The 12,728-nt window shown below is 53.1% G+C and overlaps 5 protein-coding genes across 5 annotated transcripts; 3 read left to right on the forward strand and 2 right to left on the reverse strand.

The window, feature by feature from the left end:
* Positions 1-242: 242 nt before the first annotated feature.
* On the forward strand, positions 243-2,364 carry BO82DRAFT_352314 (uncharacterized protein). Its single transcript, XM_025634655.1, has one exon. It carries the CDS (start codon positions 442-444, stop codon positions 2,065-2,067), a length of 1,626 nt encoding a protein of 541 aa, XP_025494124.1. The 5' UTR covers positions 243-441; the 3' UTR covers positions 2,068-2,364.
* Positions 2,365-3,672: 1,308 nt separating this feature from the next.
* BO82DRAFT_352315 (signal recognition particle 14 kDa protein) lies at positions 3,673-4,686 on the reverse strand. The gene is made up of 2 exons (XM_025634656.1): positions 4,478-4,686; positions 3,673-4,363 (listed from the first exon to the last, which is right to left on the reverse strand). Exons 1-2 carry the CDS (start codon positions 4,502-4,504, stop codon positions 3,989-3,991), a joined length of 402 nt encoding a protein of 133 aa, XP_025494125.1. The 5' UTR covers positions 4,505-4,686; the 3' UTR covers positions 3,673-3,988.
* A 160-nt stretch (positions 4,687-4,846) lies between these two features.
* BO82DRAFT_381825 (MIF4G domain-containing protein) lies at positions 4,847-7,757 on the forward strand. The gene is made up of 2 exons (XM_025637885.1): positions 4,847-6,281; positions 6,341-7,757. Exons 1-2 carry the CDS (start codon positions 4,868-4,870, stop codon positions 7,588-7,590), a joined length of 2,664 nt encoding a protein of 887 aa, XP_025494126.1. The 5' UTR covers positions 4,847-4,867; the 3' UTR covers positions 7,591-7,757.
* On the reverse strand, positions 7,739-9,323 carry BO82DRAFT_352317 (uncharacterized protein). The gene is made up of 2 exons (XM_025634657.1): positions 9,270-9,323; positions 7,739-9,214 (listed from the first exon to the last, which is right to left on the reverse strand). The coding sequence occupies exons 1-2, from the start codon at positions 9,282-9,284 to the stop codon at positions 7,781-7,783; spliced, it is 1,449 nt and encodes a 482-aa protein (XP_025494127.1). The 5' UTR covers positions 9,285-9,323; the 3' UTR covers positions 7,739-7,780.
* Positions 9,324-10,104: 781 nt separating this feature from the next.
* Positions 10,105-12,047, forward strand: BO82DRAFT_399978 (uncharacterized protein; the record flags this gene model as incomplete). Its single annotated transcript, XM_025639149.1, has 3 exons — positions 10,105-11,039; positions 11,116-11,341; positions 11,922-12,047. The coding sequence occupies 3 exons, from the start codon at positions 10,105-10,107 to the stop codon at positions 12,045-12,047; spliced, it is 1,287 nt and encodes a 428-aa protein (XP_025494128.1).
* Positions 12,048-12,728: the final 681 nt, after the last annotated feature.

Raw genomic sequence — 12,728 nt, forward strand, 5'->3', positions numbered from 1 at the left:
GACTACCCGCCCAGCCCCACGACGCCACATTTCACGTGATTATATAAGATGCCTTTATGCCTGAGGCTACCAGCATCATACTCCACACCAGCCCCAACAAGCTTGCAGCGTGCAGAGCGCAGAGCGCAGGGGAGATCCGCGACTAGTCCAGATTGGTTTTTGCCATGATTATTCTAGTTTGAGTTCATCCATCCATCTTCCGGGGTCATTCGGGCTCGATTATCTCACCACCACCACCATCATTCTTTTCTATCCCCCCCCCTCCTCATTATCCCTGCTGATCGTCTCTCCTTTTCCGCTTTTTACTCTTCCATATTTCACATCACATGCACTTTTCTCTCACCCTAGACGTTTATTATTCAATGTAATCTTTTGTTTCGGTCCCTTTTTTTTTTCTTATATTCCATTCCCATCATCCAAGATCCCCATGATTGATTGAGGATGTCTGATTCCTTCGATGCGCCGCTCCCTCAGACCTTGTCCATCCGTCGGTCTGCAACTCTCCCCACCAAATTGAACCCGCGTACACGTCGTCACTCAGAATCCGTGAAACTGTCCGAAAACGATCTCTTCTACCATCCCTCCGCCAAAGTCGTCCATTTCGCCCCTAGAGCCCTCGCGCCCATTCCCTCGAGCACCGCGCCCGCGGACTTTGATTACCCGGTTGATACCGTGGAGACGCTTCCCTGGAGATCGCCTACCGAACGCACGGTCGCGCTCGCGCCTCTCCGTCTGGAAAATGTTCACGGCTTGACTGTCTTCCTGAAATGCGGCAATGTCGTCCACGCCATCCTCAAGAACTCACAATGTTGGTGCGTTGATGGCGAGTCGACATTCGTCCTGCGCATCCGACCTCTCACCTATTATCGCATCGAACTGCCCAACGAAGTGGATGGCGACAAGTTGTTGGTCGCGGAAATGAAAAACGTGTTGCCCAGGATTCTCCGATATGAAGTTACGCCTTGTCCCTTCAAGAGGGGCTTCACCGTCGAAATCCCCGAGGAAGCCAAGGCGCCTAGAAGGAAGAGGGCATGGCGTCCCAAAGGGCGCAGAGAAAGCGATCCCGTCTCTTCCATATACAAGCAAGACCGACTTCAGCCAAAGGATGATTTGGCGACTGACTCGCCTAGCGCTGGCGAAGACACGGACGGAGATGCGACGGACGATAGTGGCTTTACGACCAGAGGCAGCAACAGCACCATTTTAGAGACCATCGCAGACGATAATGAGTCGTCTGAGCCGATTCAGATCGCAGGGTCAACTCAGCATTCGGGCCAGTCCGTGGCCGAAACACAGCAGAACTTTCAGACCTTGCTGGCGAGGTTCGAAGATAATGCTGAAGATCAGGTTGATCCTGAACTATCCTTTTCCTCCAGTGTGGAATCGTTCCACTCACTTGGCCCTTCTTTTACAGCTATCCCAGATCTGGACACCTGCTCTACACCTGCGTCAAGCGAGAATGACGACCACTATGACAATGAAAGTGGTGGTGTTCACTCGTCTTCGGAAGACTCACATCTTCCCAAGTTGAAGCGCTCTGACAATAGGGTCTCTGTATACGTCGATTGTTGGGATCATATGTCGCCGGCAGACGATTTAGCAAGAGATATTTCCGAGCAGGAGCCCCAACCAATTACAATCACCCCTAACTCTCCTTCGTCCGTCCCAGAACCTACTGGGCTTGCTTCAAGCACCGACTCTAATTCTAATCTTTCCAGCATGAGCGCAGAGTTTCGCCGTCGCTCCAGGGCATCCCGCCAGCGGGAGGTCTCTCCCATGCCACCACCATCTACTTTGACGCTTGCCAAACCTGAGAAGCACGATGCGGCTTCATTGATTCACAAGACCGCCTCACTCGTTTTGGTCCCTCCCATTCAGCTCCTGGTCGTGCTCATCCATATTGCTGCCCGGATTGTTATCGGGCCTGCTCTGAACTCGACTATAGGGGAGCTCAAGCGCAACATCGAGGACCAACTGGCTGAAGGTCAGGATATTGTGGATGATTTCGACCTTCCTCTTCCTGATTGCTTTAGAAGATCCGAGGAGTCTACCGACAAAGACTCCTGACATATGAGCGGAGATAACGGCTTCGCTGGCTCAGCATACTATCTTTTCCCAGATCAACATACCGCTCTTTGGCATATTTCCTTCACTCACATTCGTCCATCATGATGTTCTTGTTTTATTCCCACACACGCCTGCATTCTGTGATGATCTGTCTACATGAATTTCCGTTATCAAGTCCCATGCATGATCTGGGACACATTTGATTTGTGGGGGGACCAATCTGCATTGGAAATGTACCCTAATGTCTTTATTGTATTCTAGCGTGTACCATCAATTATACTTAATTTGTGAGACATTGACATCTAAAGCCTCCAATCTGCCAATCAGCTTTCTGTCCATCATGATTGATAAGTAGAGACGCAGCACGGATCTCTGGGGCTGAGAACTTGCAAGAATGGCATGATCTAGATCGGTAATAAAGAAAATGATAGGTCACACTAGCGTGAGGGGGCGGACCGGGAGGGTAGATAAGCGCCCACGGCAACAATCTAAGGTCCCCAGGTCCCTCCCCCATACTTAAAGTTCCAGTTACCATCAAACCACCTCCCCAAACAGTAGCGCAGTAGTTACTGGCTCCTCCTCTTCCACTCCTTCCCCACCGCCGCCTCCTCCTCCTCCTTCTTCTCCTCTTTCGCCTTCTCCCCAACCCATCTCCCGATATTCCTCCCCTCTCTATGCACGCCACACAACCACAACGATGTGGCGGAAAGTCCCCATGCGCATCCGCCAACGAAGCCGGGTCTGGCTCACGGCCCTCCACGCCTGGTGGAAAGTGCCCCTGAAATTCCAGCAGAAACGGGTCCTCTTCCTGGCCAGCCTGATCCTGTTCACCGTCCCACCCATCCGCCAGCGCGAGAACGGTTACTACCGCTTACCGGCCCCGGGCCTGCCCGCCTTCCCTCGCCTGCCGGTTTCCAAATAATGGGGTTGTCGTCCCGAAGAACAACGACGGCCCGGGCTTCTTTGCCGTCTTAATCTTGCAGTTCGGTTGCCAAGTGTGTTTCGTCTGGGGTGTCTGGGTCGAGGCTTTCTGATGTCGCCCGGGGAGGAAGATATGGCGCTAGCACTTGGGGAGGGAGGGGCTTTGAGCTGAAGGCTTGTGGATTTTGCCTTGTCGTTAGGCAATGGGGATTGATGAGATGATGGGACTTGGTCATTGATCATCGATACGGGGGCTCTCGGCTTGGATCTCGTTCGAGGGTTGGCTCCTTCGGGGATGGGTGACTATCTGAGGGGATTGCGGCATCGATGAGGAGTCAATGAGCGCGTGGCTGTGTAGAGGACGGCCTTTGATCGCGTATATCGTTCAACCCATCCTTACTTATTTTTCTCGGTCGCTATTGGGTTGAACTGTGTCACGGGCTGGATTCCTGGATATACTGCGGCTCTTTCGGGGGATTGTCTTTTGCTTGATAATGGAGGATAGTGAGTGGCTTTGCAGGGAAGAGAGACACGTTATTCTACCCAGTAGGGTATGATGAGAGACGGATCCGTGATAGGGAAGGGCAAGGGCTTGATTGTTGAGGGTATGGGTAACTCTGGGTTCTTCTTTCAGTGCATGTAGAGACTTGGATGGCCCTTTTTGATAGCCATCGCTCCCTTTTGGCCGGGGCTCATGCTGTCATGCTTCGTCCTTGAGAAACTTATAGGGCATGCTCACATACTACACAATCGCTTCGGTTACTGCACACCCAGTCGTATGAAGATCAATCGATAGATGAAAGGAAAAAGAGGTAGACCCATGAAACGCCCAATAAATGCAATCAACCATACAATGAACAAGCACAACAGATCATCCATCAGATCCTCCCGTCCTTCCAACCTCACCACTCACGCCCAATCCAACCCCCCAAGCCAGTCCATAATCCCAACAACTCAATAGGACCCTCGAATCCACACCTCCTCACCTCCCAACTAGAAATCAAGCCTTCTGCACCTTCCCCCCTGCCTTCCCCTTGGCAGTCTTCTTCTTACTGCGGTCCCGCTTCTTCAAGCCCGTCATCCCCGCCTTACACACCTCCGCATACCGGGCGTAGAACGCCTCCAGCTCCTCCGGGCTCACCACCGTCGACAGCTTGACTTTCTTGGTGGCGGCCGCCGCCGTCTTCTTGTCGGTCTTCACCTTCTTCGGGTTCGGGGCGCTGGTATTGCCGTCGGTCGCGCGGATGAGGATCGCGGGTTGTTGTTGCTGTTCTTGGGAGTTGTCGGCGTTGATCCAGGGCTTCTGGGTGAGGTAGACGGAGCCGCGGGCTTTTTGGGAGGTGGTGGTTAGGAGGGTGGTTAGGGAGGTGAAGAACTGTTTTTTGGGGTTAGTTTGTTTGCATAGACTGTAAATGGCTTGGGGGTCGGAGGGAGTTCAAAGTGTCTGAAGGGGGCAGTTTGGAGGAGGGGAGGGTTAGGCCGGACAGACCTCTTCATGGTTGAGGTGGGCGGGCATTTTGAGTAGATGCGTGCCCAGGAATGGGGAAGTGGATGGTGTCAGTTGGAGGGTTGTTTGGTGAGAAGGGTGGTCTTAAGCCCCCTGTAAGTCAGATCGAGTGTGCTGAGATTCGAAGGATGGGGAGACAGAGAAGCAGACCAATCCACTTGTGAAGCTATGCTCTAATCAATAAACCGAATGGCCAGACGATCTCGACTCAGCGAGTTGAGTGGGGAGAGGGACAGAGAGCTCCGCAACCTCATCTCACCGCCTTTCTCGGTTTCCGCCTCCGCGGACTTTTTTGAAACGGCATTATGTTCGCAGACCAAAAAAAAAAAAAGGTTCCACTGCATCAACATTCTCCACCACCAGAAAAACAAAATGCCACGTCCTAGGCATAATACAACCTCGCTACCTCGGAATCTCCGAGAAGAGCTGGGGATCCGCGATACCTACGGGGAGCGCAAGCGCAACGGTCCCGGCGCGAGGAAAGATCGTCGGAAGGAGGAGCGACAGTCGAAGAAACAGCGGGGTGGGCAGAAGAGGGGTCCTCAACGGTCTTACGGGGGTTATGATGACGATGACGACGACTACGAGGATGGATTTGGAGGATTTGATGACGACGATGCGGGCGATTCGGACAATAATGACGATGTTGCGGCGACCATGGCCAAGTTGAAGCAGAAGAAGGAGGCTGCTAAGGCTGCTGCTCCCGAGAAGCCGAAGAAAAAATCGCAGACGACCGACAATGATGCTGAGGGGGTGGCTGCCTCACGTCCGATTTCGAAGACAGTCAAAGCGAAGCTGGACGAGGATGATGCGGAGATTGCTGCGTTGGAGAAGAAGTTGGGTCTCAAGAAGGGCAAGAAGCTTCCCAAGGCTTTTGAGGAAGATGGTTTGGGTGATCTTCTGGGCGACTTAGATGAGGGCTCCGATGATGAGAACCGCAAGCGCAAACGAGAGGCTGATGACTGGTTGCGCAACAAGCGGAGAAAGGCGCAGGGTTTACCGGTTGAGGACGACGTTGAGTCGGATGAGGATGACAGCGACATGGGTAGTGAGGATGGGTTGGATGGGCTGGAGGCTTTTGACGAAGACGACGACTCGCTTGGAGACTTTGATGAGGATGAAGATGAGGAGGATGAGGAGGATGACGACGAAGATGTGGATATGGACGGCATGGATCTCGACGAGGATGAAGAGGAAGAGGAAGAGGAACCCCTTCCTAAGAAGAAGGAAAACCCATACGTGGCTCCGGTTCAAGAGTCCAGTGGGAATCAACCACAAAAGTACATTCCTCCCTCGCTTCGCGCTAAGGCTTCCTCCGAGTCTGAGAGTCTTGTACGTCTACGAAGACAAGCGCAAGGACAGCTGAACAAGCTGTCCGAAGCCAACATGATCTCCATCCTGGCGGAGTTCGAGAAGCTATATCGCGATTATCCCCGTGGAGAAGTCACCTCGACCCTCATCACACTCTTGTTTGGAATGATTTGTGAACGATCCGCTCTGTCGGATACCTTCATCATCCTGCATGCGGGTTTCATTGCTGCCGTCTACAAGGTGATGGGTATGGACTTTGGCGCGGAGATCGTGCAGAAGATTGTCGAAACCTTCGATGCTCGCGGAGACGAAAGAGGGCCGTTCTCAGGGAAGGAGACAATCAATCTGATCTCCCTTCTTTCCCAGTTGTACAACTTCCACGTCATCTCAAGCACCTTGATGTTTGACTACATCCGGATCTTCCTCCAGGACATTACAGAGGAAAACACCGAGCTTCTCCTCAAGATCATCCGAAGTACGTATCTACCCGCCTGCAAGCTCACCCACATACATAGTAATAACGACGATGCACAGACTCCGGTCCTCAGCTCCGCCAAGATGACCCCTCCTCCCTCAAGGACATTGTCCTCCTCATCCAACCAGCCGTAGCGAAAGCCGGCGAGGCCTCCCTCTCCGTCCGCACCAAATTCATGATCGACACGATCACCGACCTGAAGAACAACCGCCTAAAAGCCGGCGCGGGCTCCACCATCTCGTCCGAACACCTCACGAAGATGCGCAAGATCCTCGGCGCGCTCAACAACACGCGGGTCATCCGCGCCTCGGAACCCATCAGCATCTCGCGGGAGGACATCCACAACTCGGCCAAGAAGGGAAAATGGTGGCTCGTCGGCGCGAGCTGGCGCGAGGACCCGCTCGAGTCCGCGCGCCAGGAACTCTCAAGCCTGCCCGCCGCGGCGGACCAGCAGCAGCAACAGCACGGCGCCCCCGACGACGACGATGATAGCGACAAAGAACCCGACTGGGTCAACATCGCGAAAGCGCACCGGATGAACACGGACGTGCGCCGCTCGATCTTCGTGGCCATCATGTCCGCGACGGACTACCAGGACGCCCACGTGCGGCTGCTCAAGCTCCGGCTCAAGCGCGCCCAGGAGTTCGAGATCCCCCGCGTGCTGACCCACTGCGCCATGGAGGAGGCCGCGCACAACCCCTACTACACGCTGATCGCCCGCCGGCTGTGCGGCGAGATGGGCCGCCGCATCAAGGTCTCGTTCATGTACACGCTGTGGAACATCTTCAAGCGCATGGGCGAGAACGGCGACATGCACGACGACGACGACTCCGACGGCGGCTTCGGCGACGACGAGGACGAGAGCAACCGGCTCGAGATGAAGTCTATCGTCAACCTGGCCAAGATGTACGCGTCCCTGGTGGTGGACGGGACCTTGAACCTGGGGATCTTGAAGATTCTGAACTTCGCCTACCTGCAGCCCAAGAGCAAGACGTTCGTGGAGTTGCTCCTGATCAGCGTGATGCAGCAGTCGCAGCAACAGAACAAGAAGAAGAAGCGCGGGAGCAAGAAGAGCAAGAAAGGAGAGGAGGACGGCGATGACGAACGGGATGAAAAGGCGCTGATGGAGATCTTCTTGCGTGTCAAGGAGACGCCGCAGATCGCCAAGGGGCTGATCTTCTTCCTGCGCAAGGTCGTCGCGAAGACGGATATCGTGCCCTCGGGCAAGGATTTGAAGTTGGTGAAGTGGGGGTGCACCGCTGCGGTCGATGCGCTGAAAGTTGTGGTGAAGGATACCGGTGCTGAGTAGGTCAGTGGCCATGAATGAGTTTTTAGCTGGTTTTCTGGTGCTTCCGGCGTTGCAGGGAGTGGCGTTTGTTGGGATAGGGCCAAGGCCAAAAGCAAGTGTATATACAGATTTCATAAAACATCGTCGTTACGATGAGGTTGTTCATATTATCTCATTCTCATGCATGTAGGGTATCTAATTTATGCACTTCTTAACCGTCTACCTCGGAGACCAGCTCCCATTCCAGGACTACGGTCCACCTACCTGACGCTTGCATAGCAGTATCGATAGAGGGGTTGTCCCTGATTGCCACCCCTATGTCACTCTCCCCCAGAACGATATCCCAGGTCAACCCTCGACAAATGCCGATGGCATATCCAGGGCGAAGTTCAGGCACTGTTGAGGTAACACGCCGCCGGGACTGTATCACCGTCTCAGACCGAGACCGGGGTGACCCGATGAGAAGCAGGTTTCTGAGCCGTGAGTCTGTTTCTGCCTCTGTCCTTACCTCATCACCAGGAGCATCGGTCTCATGCCCGCACACAAATGCAAGAGGACCGCAGCTCGGCAGAGCAGACTGTTGCACACTCTCGATCCGAACCACGGTCGGACTGTACCACGGATCCCTCCGGGAGGGATCCGCTCCTGTGCGCCGGGCCACACCCGTCTGTCGCTGCTGTTCGTGTCGGGTGCCCATTTCTAGAACCCAGCTGCGCACTTCAGCAGCCATCCCGTCAGGGAGATAAGCGTGGGCGGGACCACGTGCACGTCCGCGTCGACGCAGCGCACGCGAGGATGGTGAGAACGGGGTCGGTAGGGCAGCGAGCTCGTCGTCCATGTGCGAGGGGGACGGTGAGCGAGGGAGCACGAAGGCTGGTGGTTTACGTCGCTGAGACGAGGGTGGTGGCTCTTGTGTCGATGCGGAGACCCATGGTTTGCTGCTTGTTTGGGGTTGGGTGCTTGGAGGTAGGTGGGATGTTGAAAAGAGGAATCGACGGGGATTGGTTGTCGATGGAGGGTTGATGCTTGCCGGCGCTGTGGGTCGGGGTGTAGCTGTGGCTGCCGGGGTACGATGTGAAGGAGCTGGAGTGGCTTGCGTCTGGATCGAAGACTGTTTGGGGGCAGCTGGAGTTGTGGACTGGGCTAGAGGCGTCGGAGACGCGGGATGATCTTGTGACGATGATACGATCCGATCTGTGTCTGATTGTGTCGCTACTGGTTGGGATGAGAGAGCATCCTTGTTCACTGAGATTCGACGTCGCTTTTTCCGCTCCTGAATGGTTGCGAAGAGATCTTCGAATTCGGAATCTTCATCTACTGGTGGTACAGGGGAGCTGCTCTGCGTTTGTCTGTCATCGAAGATGGTTTCCTCCGAGCGTATGTGTGGCGTGTCATCTTGCTGGTGGTCTTCCGTATCGTCTGAATCTTCGATGATCTCCTTCTGGCGAGGCGTCGAGACCGCACCCCTGTCGCGCCTCAGAAAGCGGGCAGTTGGTACCGGAGTGCTCTGGGGTCCGTCGTCTTCGGTGGAGAATGCGTCCTGGGTTGCCTGCTGCGATGCGGGGGTCCTCTGTGACACGAAGAACCGAGGGGTCGAGGCGAACTGTGGCCCTCCACTCGATCGCGAGGATGCGCGAAAGGGTGTCTAATGGTACGTCAGCTTCAATTCAAGGCAGTAATATGATAGGAGCAGTGCACACAGCTACCGGGCGCATTGAAGCAGGCGAGGGTGAAAACACAGCATTGTAAACTGGTGATGATAACGTGTAGGGGAAAGCAATTGGAGACATCAACCGCGTCATATCAATATAGCCATATTGGGCAGGCGGTCAAGGCCAGTTAGCTTCTGTGCGGGGGGATTCTTTCCCTTCTCATAGATGCTTGCATTTAATCTATACTATTTATCTATCAACTTCGTCATTTATCAAGACTATCACTCGCGGTACTATTAGGGACCAACGAAATACTGCATCGCTCTTCTTTGCAAAATAATATACGAGGCATTTCTGGAAGCCAATGATTCACGCAAAGAAACCCCGCGTGTGATCCGTGCTCGGAGAGTAGCCATTGCAGTTGGCCGGTTACGAACCATGACTGGTGAAGAGCAATGTCAGCTACACTCCCACGGCACGATGCTCCCTTGAACTGATCAAGATATTCCTTATCATCCGATCTGGATTATTCAGAATCAAACACAAATCCTGCTCATCTTCAACCGGCCAATGATGAAGCTAGAGTTCAGCAGACTTGCCTTCGCTGGTTCAGCCGCTGTTGCGCGGCATCGAAGAGGTTGTCAATACGACCGAGATATATGGATGATCCCTGAGAGTGCAGCGTGTTTGATTTTGGTGGCGAGATGCTCAGCTGCGTTCTCGTTCAGCCTTTGCACTTCGGACCTCATAAACTCACCATCATCCTCTTTTAAGGGTGCATATATAGTGCCCCTCAGATCGTAATTCTTGCTTTCAACATTCAAGAATTCACTTCTGCTTGGAGTTTCGGCTTAGTTTAAACAACACTCCGCCAATTACGACAATGTCAGGCCCACCAGAAGGAGTGGTCTGGTTTCCCAAGAAGCTCTTCTCTATTTGGTGCGACACGACGCTAGATATAAGCGATACGGAACGTATGAAAGAGTTCAAGCGAGAAGGGGAGGAATCTTATAGGTTCCTTGGGGTTGACATCACCGTCAACGCGGAAGTCGAAGACAAAGACAAGCCCAAGAAGAAGCATCCGCGCACTGAATTTGCTGTCGGAGGGGCGACGGCAAGCTACGACAAGATCTCAGCTTTGTATGGCAGGGATGCTACCAACCCAACTCGGGTCGTGACCTTGCATCAGGATGGAAATCTGTTCGCACAGCCGGAACAGGCATATTCGGTGCACTTCCCATGCCGACTCCCGAGGAGCGATTCCTGTGGCTGGACCTCACCTATGCAATTGGCCAAGGCTAGAGACCTCGATGCCTTAGCCAAGAAGTACAATATTGATCGCAATCCCAAATACTATCGTGCGGAGGTCGACCAAGAGGATCTTAGAAAAAGCTCCAGCGGCACATTCCAGGAATCTCTGAAGAAATGGATGTTAGATTTCTGGGCTGAGAACCGGCCACATTTCTTTGGGAATCAGAAACATGCAGGCTCCGCCACGCTAGTCGCAGAGAAATGGTCACAGGAGATAGCTGAAAAGCCCGAGTACAAAAATCTTACCATTCAAAGTCTTTTGGCACAAAGAAACACTGTAGAACGTGAGAAATTCGTTAAGGCGCTCTCTGACGCGATCAATGCAGGGCCCACAGGATGGAAGGTTGTTCCCAAGCCCAAACTCGGTCCTGTGGATTCTTTCAGTGCTGTCGTCACGGAAATTGGCGCGTTTCTGAAACTTGACTTTGGAGACGTCTTCGAATTCGACTTGGGGAAATGGGTGCTGAAAATGGCAGACTGGAATCAGTTCGGTAAATGGATATACCCGTCAGAGGGAAGGCGAAATTAGCTACCAGAATGTCTCTGCAAAGGGCGAGAAAGGACGACCAATCGACTTTTACAGTCGCGATCTTGTTCTCGCATTTCCCACTAGGGAAGTGATGGCTAGCGCTGCAACGAAGGACGTGACTGGGAATTACACTTACAATGACAAGACTTTCCCTGACATCATCAAGCGCGAGTACAGCTTGGTCCTGAACTACAAGATCACCGAGTCGACCCCATGGGAGAAGCAACTTGCGCTTTTCATGGCCCAGATTCTGGCCATCGCAGCGGACGCTATACCGGCCGTGGGACCTCTTGTTTTATTTACATCTACATGGGAGGCAATTCGATCATCAATGCTGCATGGATTTCACAGTACGAGAACTCGAGCCCACCAGTGTTTACGTTGCTGTATTCTCAGCGAGGTAATGTGGCGAAGTACAAGACGAAGGTAGCGCCGAAGTTCAAGTTCAAATTGAACCCTAAGGGCAGTTACAGGCACGAACTCAAATATCCTCGCGGGCGAACACAGCTGGAATTGGCCACTGACTCTCTCTCTCTGTGTTTATGGTTGGGAAATTTGTATCCTGTCTGTGGCCAGTTACCAACCAGCCTTGCTGTTGAGACTTTCTACGTCTTGTTCGCATTTATTTTCGATCAGTGCACATCAGACTGTGGCTCATACCTATTGAAGTGCTGTCCAATATTTCTAATGTTGTGACCGTCGTAAGCAAGAGACTCGATGACGGGGCATAGGTTCAAATGGACGCGTCTTCGATTTCCTAGCCAAAGCCCGAGCAGATTCCAAAATTGCAATCCATTGCCAACGAGGCTTACAGAAAGTATCTTCCCTGAGCCTGTCTCATGGCTAAGTTAACTCTCCAGAGTAACTCACTCGCAACATTTCGACAAAATGTATTTGTTGCTGAAATCGCAAACTCCTCCTTCCCCAGCCCCCGCAATGGCTTCCCAGTCGACGAATCGATGATATCGAACATGGAGGACATCTAAGAGATTTTAGAGGACCAGCAAGGAATTCATGAATATTTTCGAGGAACAGGAGCAGACGCGTCATGACTCCAATGCTTTTCCGGGCCCCAATTAAGAGACAATACTGAGAAAGGAGGGATTCTAGTATTTCCAGACTGTATATAGCCCCAAGGGGCCTAGTGGGGTTTTTAACGAGCATGTCCAGCGCAGATACTGTGAGGAGCCAAACCAGTGTTTGATCGGATTGTCAGCCCATGTAGGCGCGCGGAAGTGGAAGATACCATTCGGAGAAGGTGGATGAAGGGTTCGAGTAGAAGGATCGACTGCTCAACATAGATAATGTGCGGGTCTGCCATCAGTGTGTAAGTAGGTAGCGAAAGCATATCAGCTCGCAGGGTGCTGTAGTACAGATGGACATACAGTGCCCGGTCAACTGGTTTAGGGTTGCGGAGCTCCACCCATTACCCTAGGTTTCCATGCGCTTCGGGCGAGGAAGGAGAGGCTCGCTATAGCTATATTTTAAGGGCGATCTTTGTTCTCGCCCAGCCGTCGGTTTGCTCGCATGCGGACAAGGGCCCAGTCCAGAAAGACCGGAAGGTGAACTGACTTGTGAGGAGTGTGGTTCTTATGGGATTGACCTTGGCAGGATACAAGCACTTTCCATTCGAAGGAATAGCGGCTTGTGCTCGATCCAACTGTAAA

The sequence above is a fragment of the Aspergillus uvarum genome (assembly GCF_003184745.1).
Source record: "Aspergillus uvarum CBS 121591 unplaced genomic scaffold BO82scaffold_13, whole genome shotgun sequence".
Classification (NCBI taxonomy): Eukaryota; Fungi; Ascomycota; class Eurotiomycetes; order Eurotiales; family Aspergillaceae; genus Aspergillus; species Aspergillus uvarum.

What these genes read in the sequence shown, in the direction of transcription:
- BO82DRAFT_352315 (XM_025634656.1), bottom strand. Translation starts at nt 4,504, where the DNA reads ATGCCCGCCCACCTCAACCATGAAGAG. An exon ending in CCCACCTCAACCATGAAGAG is followed by an intron (nt 4,364 to 4,477) that starts GTCTGTCCGGCC and finishes CCCAAAAAACAG; the next exon opens with TTCTTCACCTCCCTAACCAC.
- BO82DRAFT_352314 (XM_025634655.1), top strand. Translation starts at nt 442, where the DNA reads ATGTCTGATTCCTTCGATGCGCCGCTCCCTCAGACCTTGTCCATCCGT.
- BO82DRAFT_381825 (XM_025637885.1), top strand. Translation starts at nt 4,868, where the DNA reads ATGCCACGTCCTAGGCATAATACAACCTCGCTACCTCGGAATCTCCGA. An exon ending in TCTCCTCAAGATCATCCGAA is followed by an intron (nt 6,282 to 6,340) that starts GTACGTATCTAC and finishes GACGATGCACAG; the next exon opens with ACTCCGGTCCTCAGCTCCGC.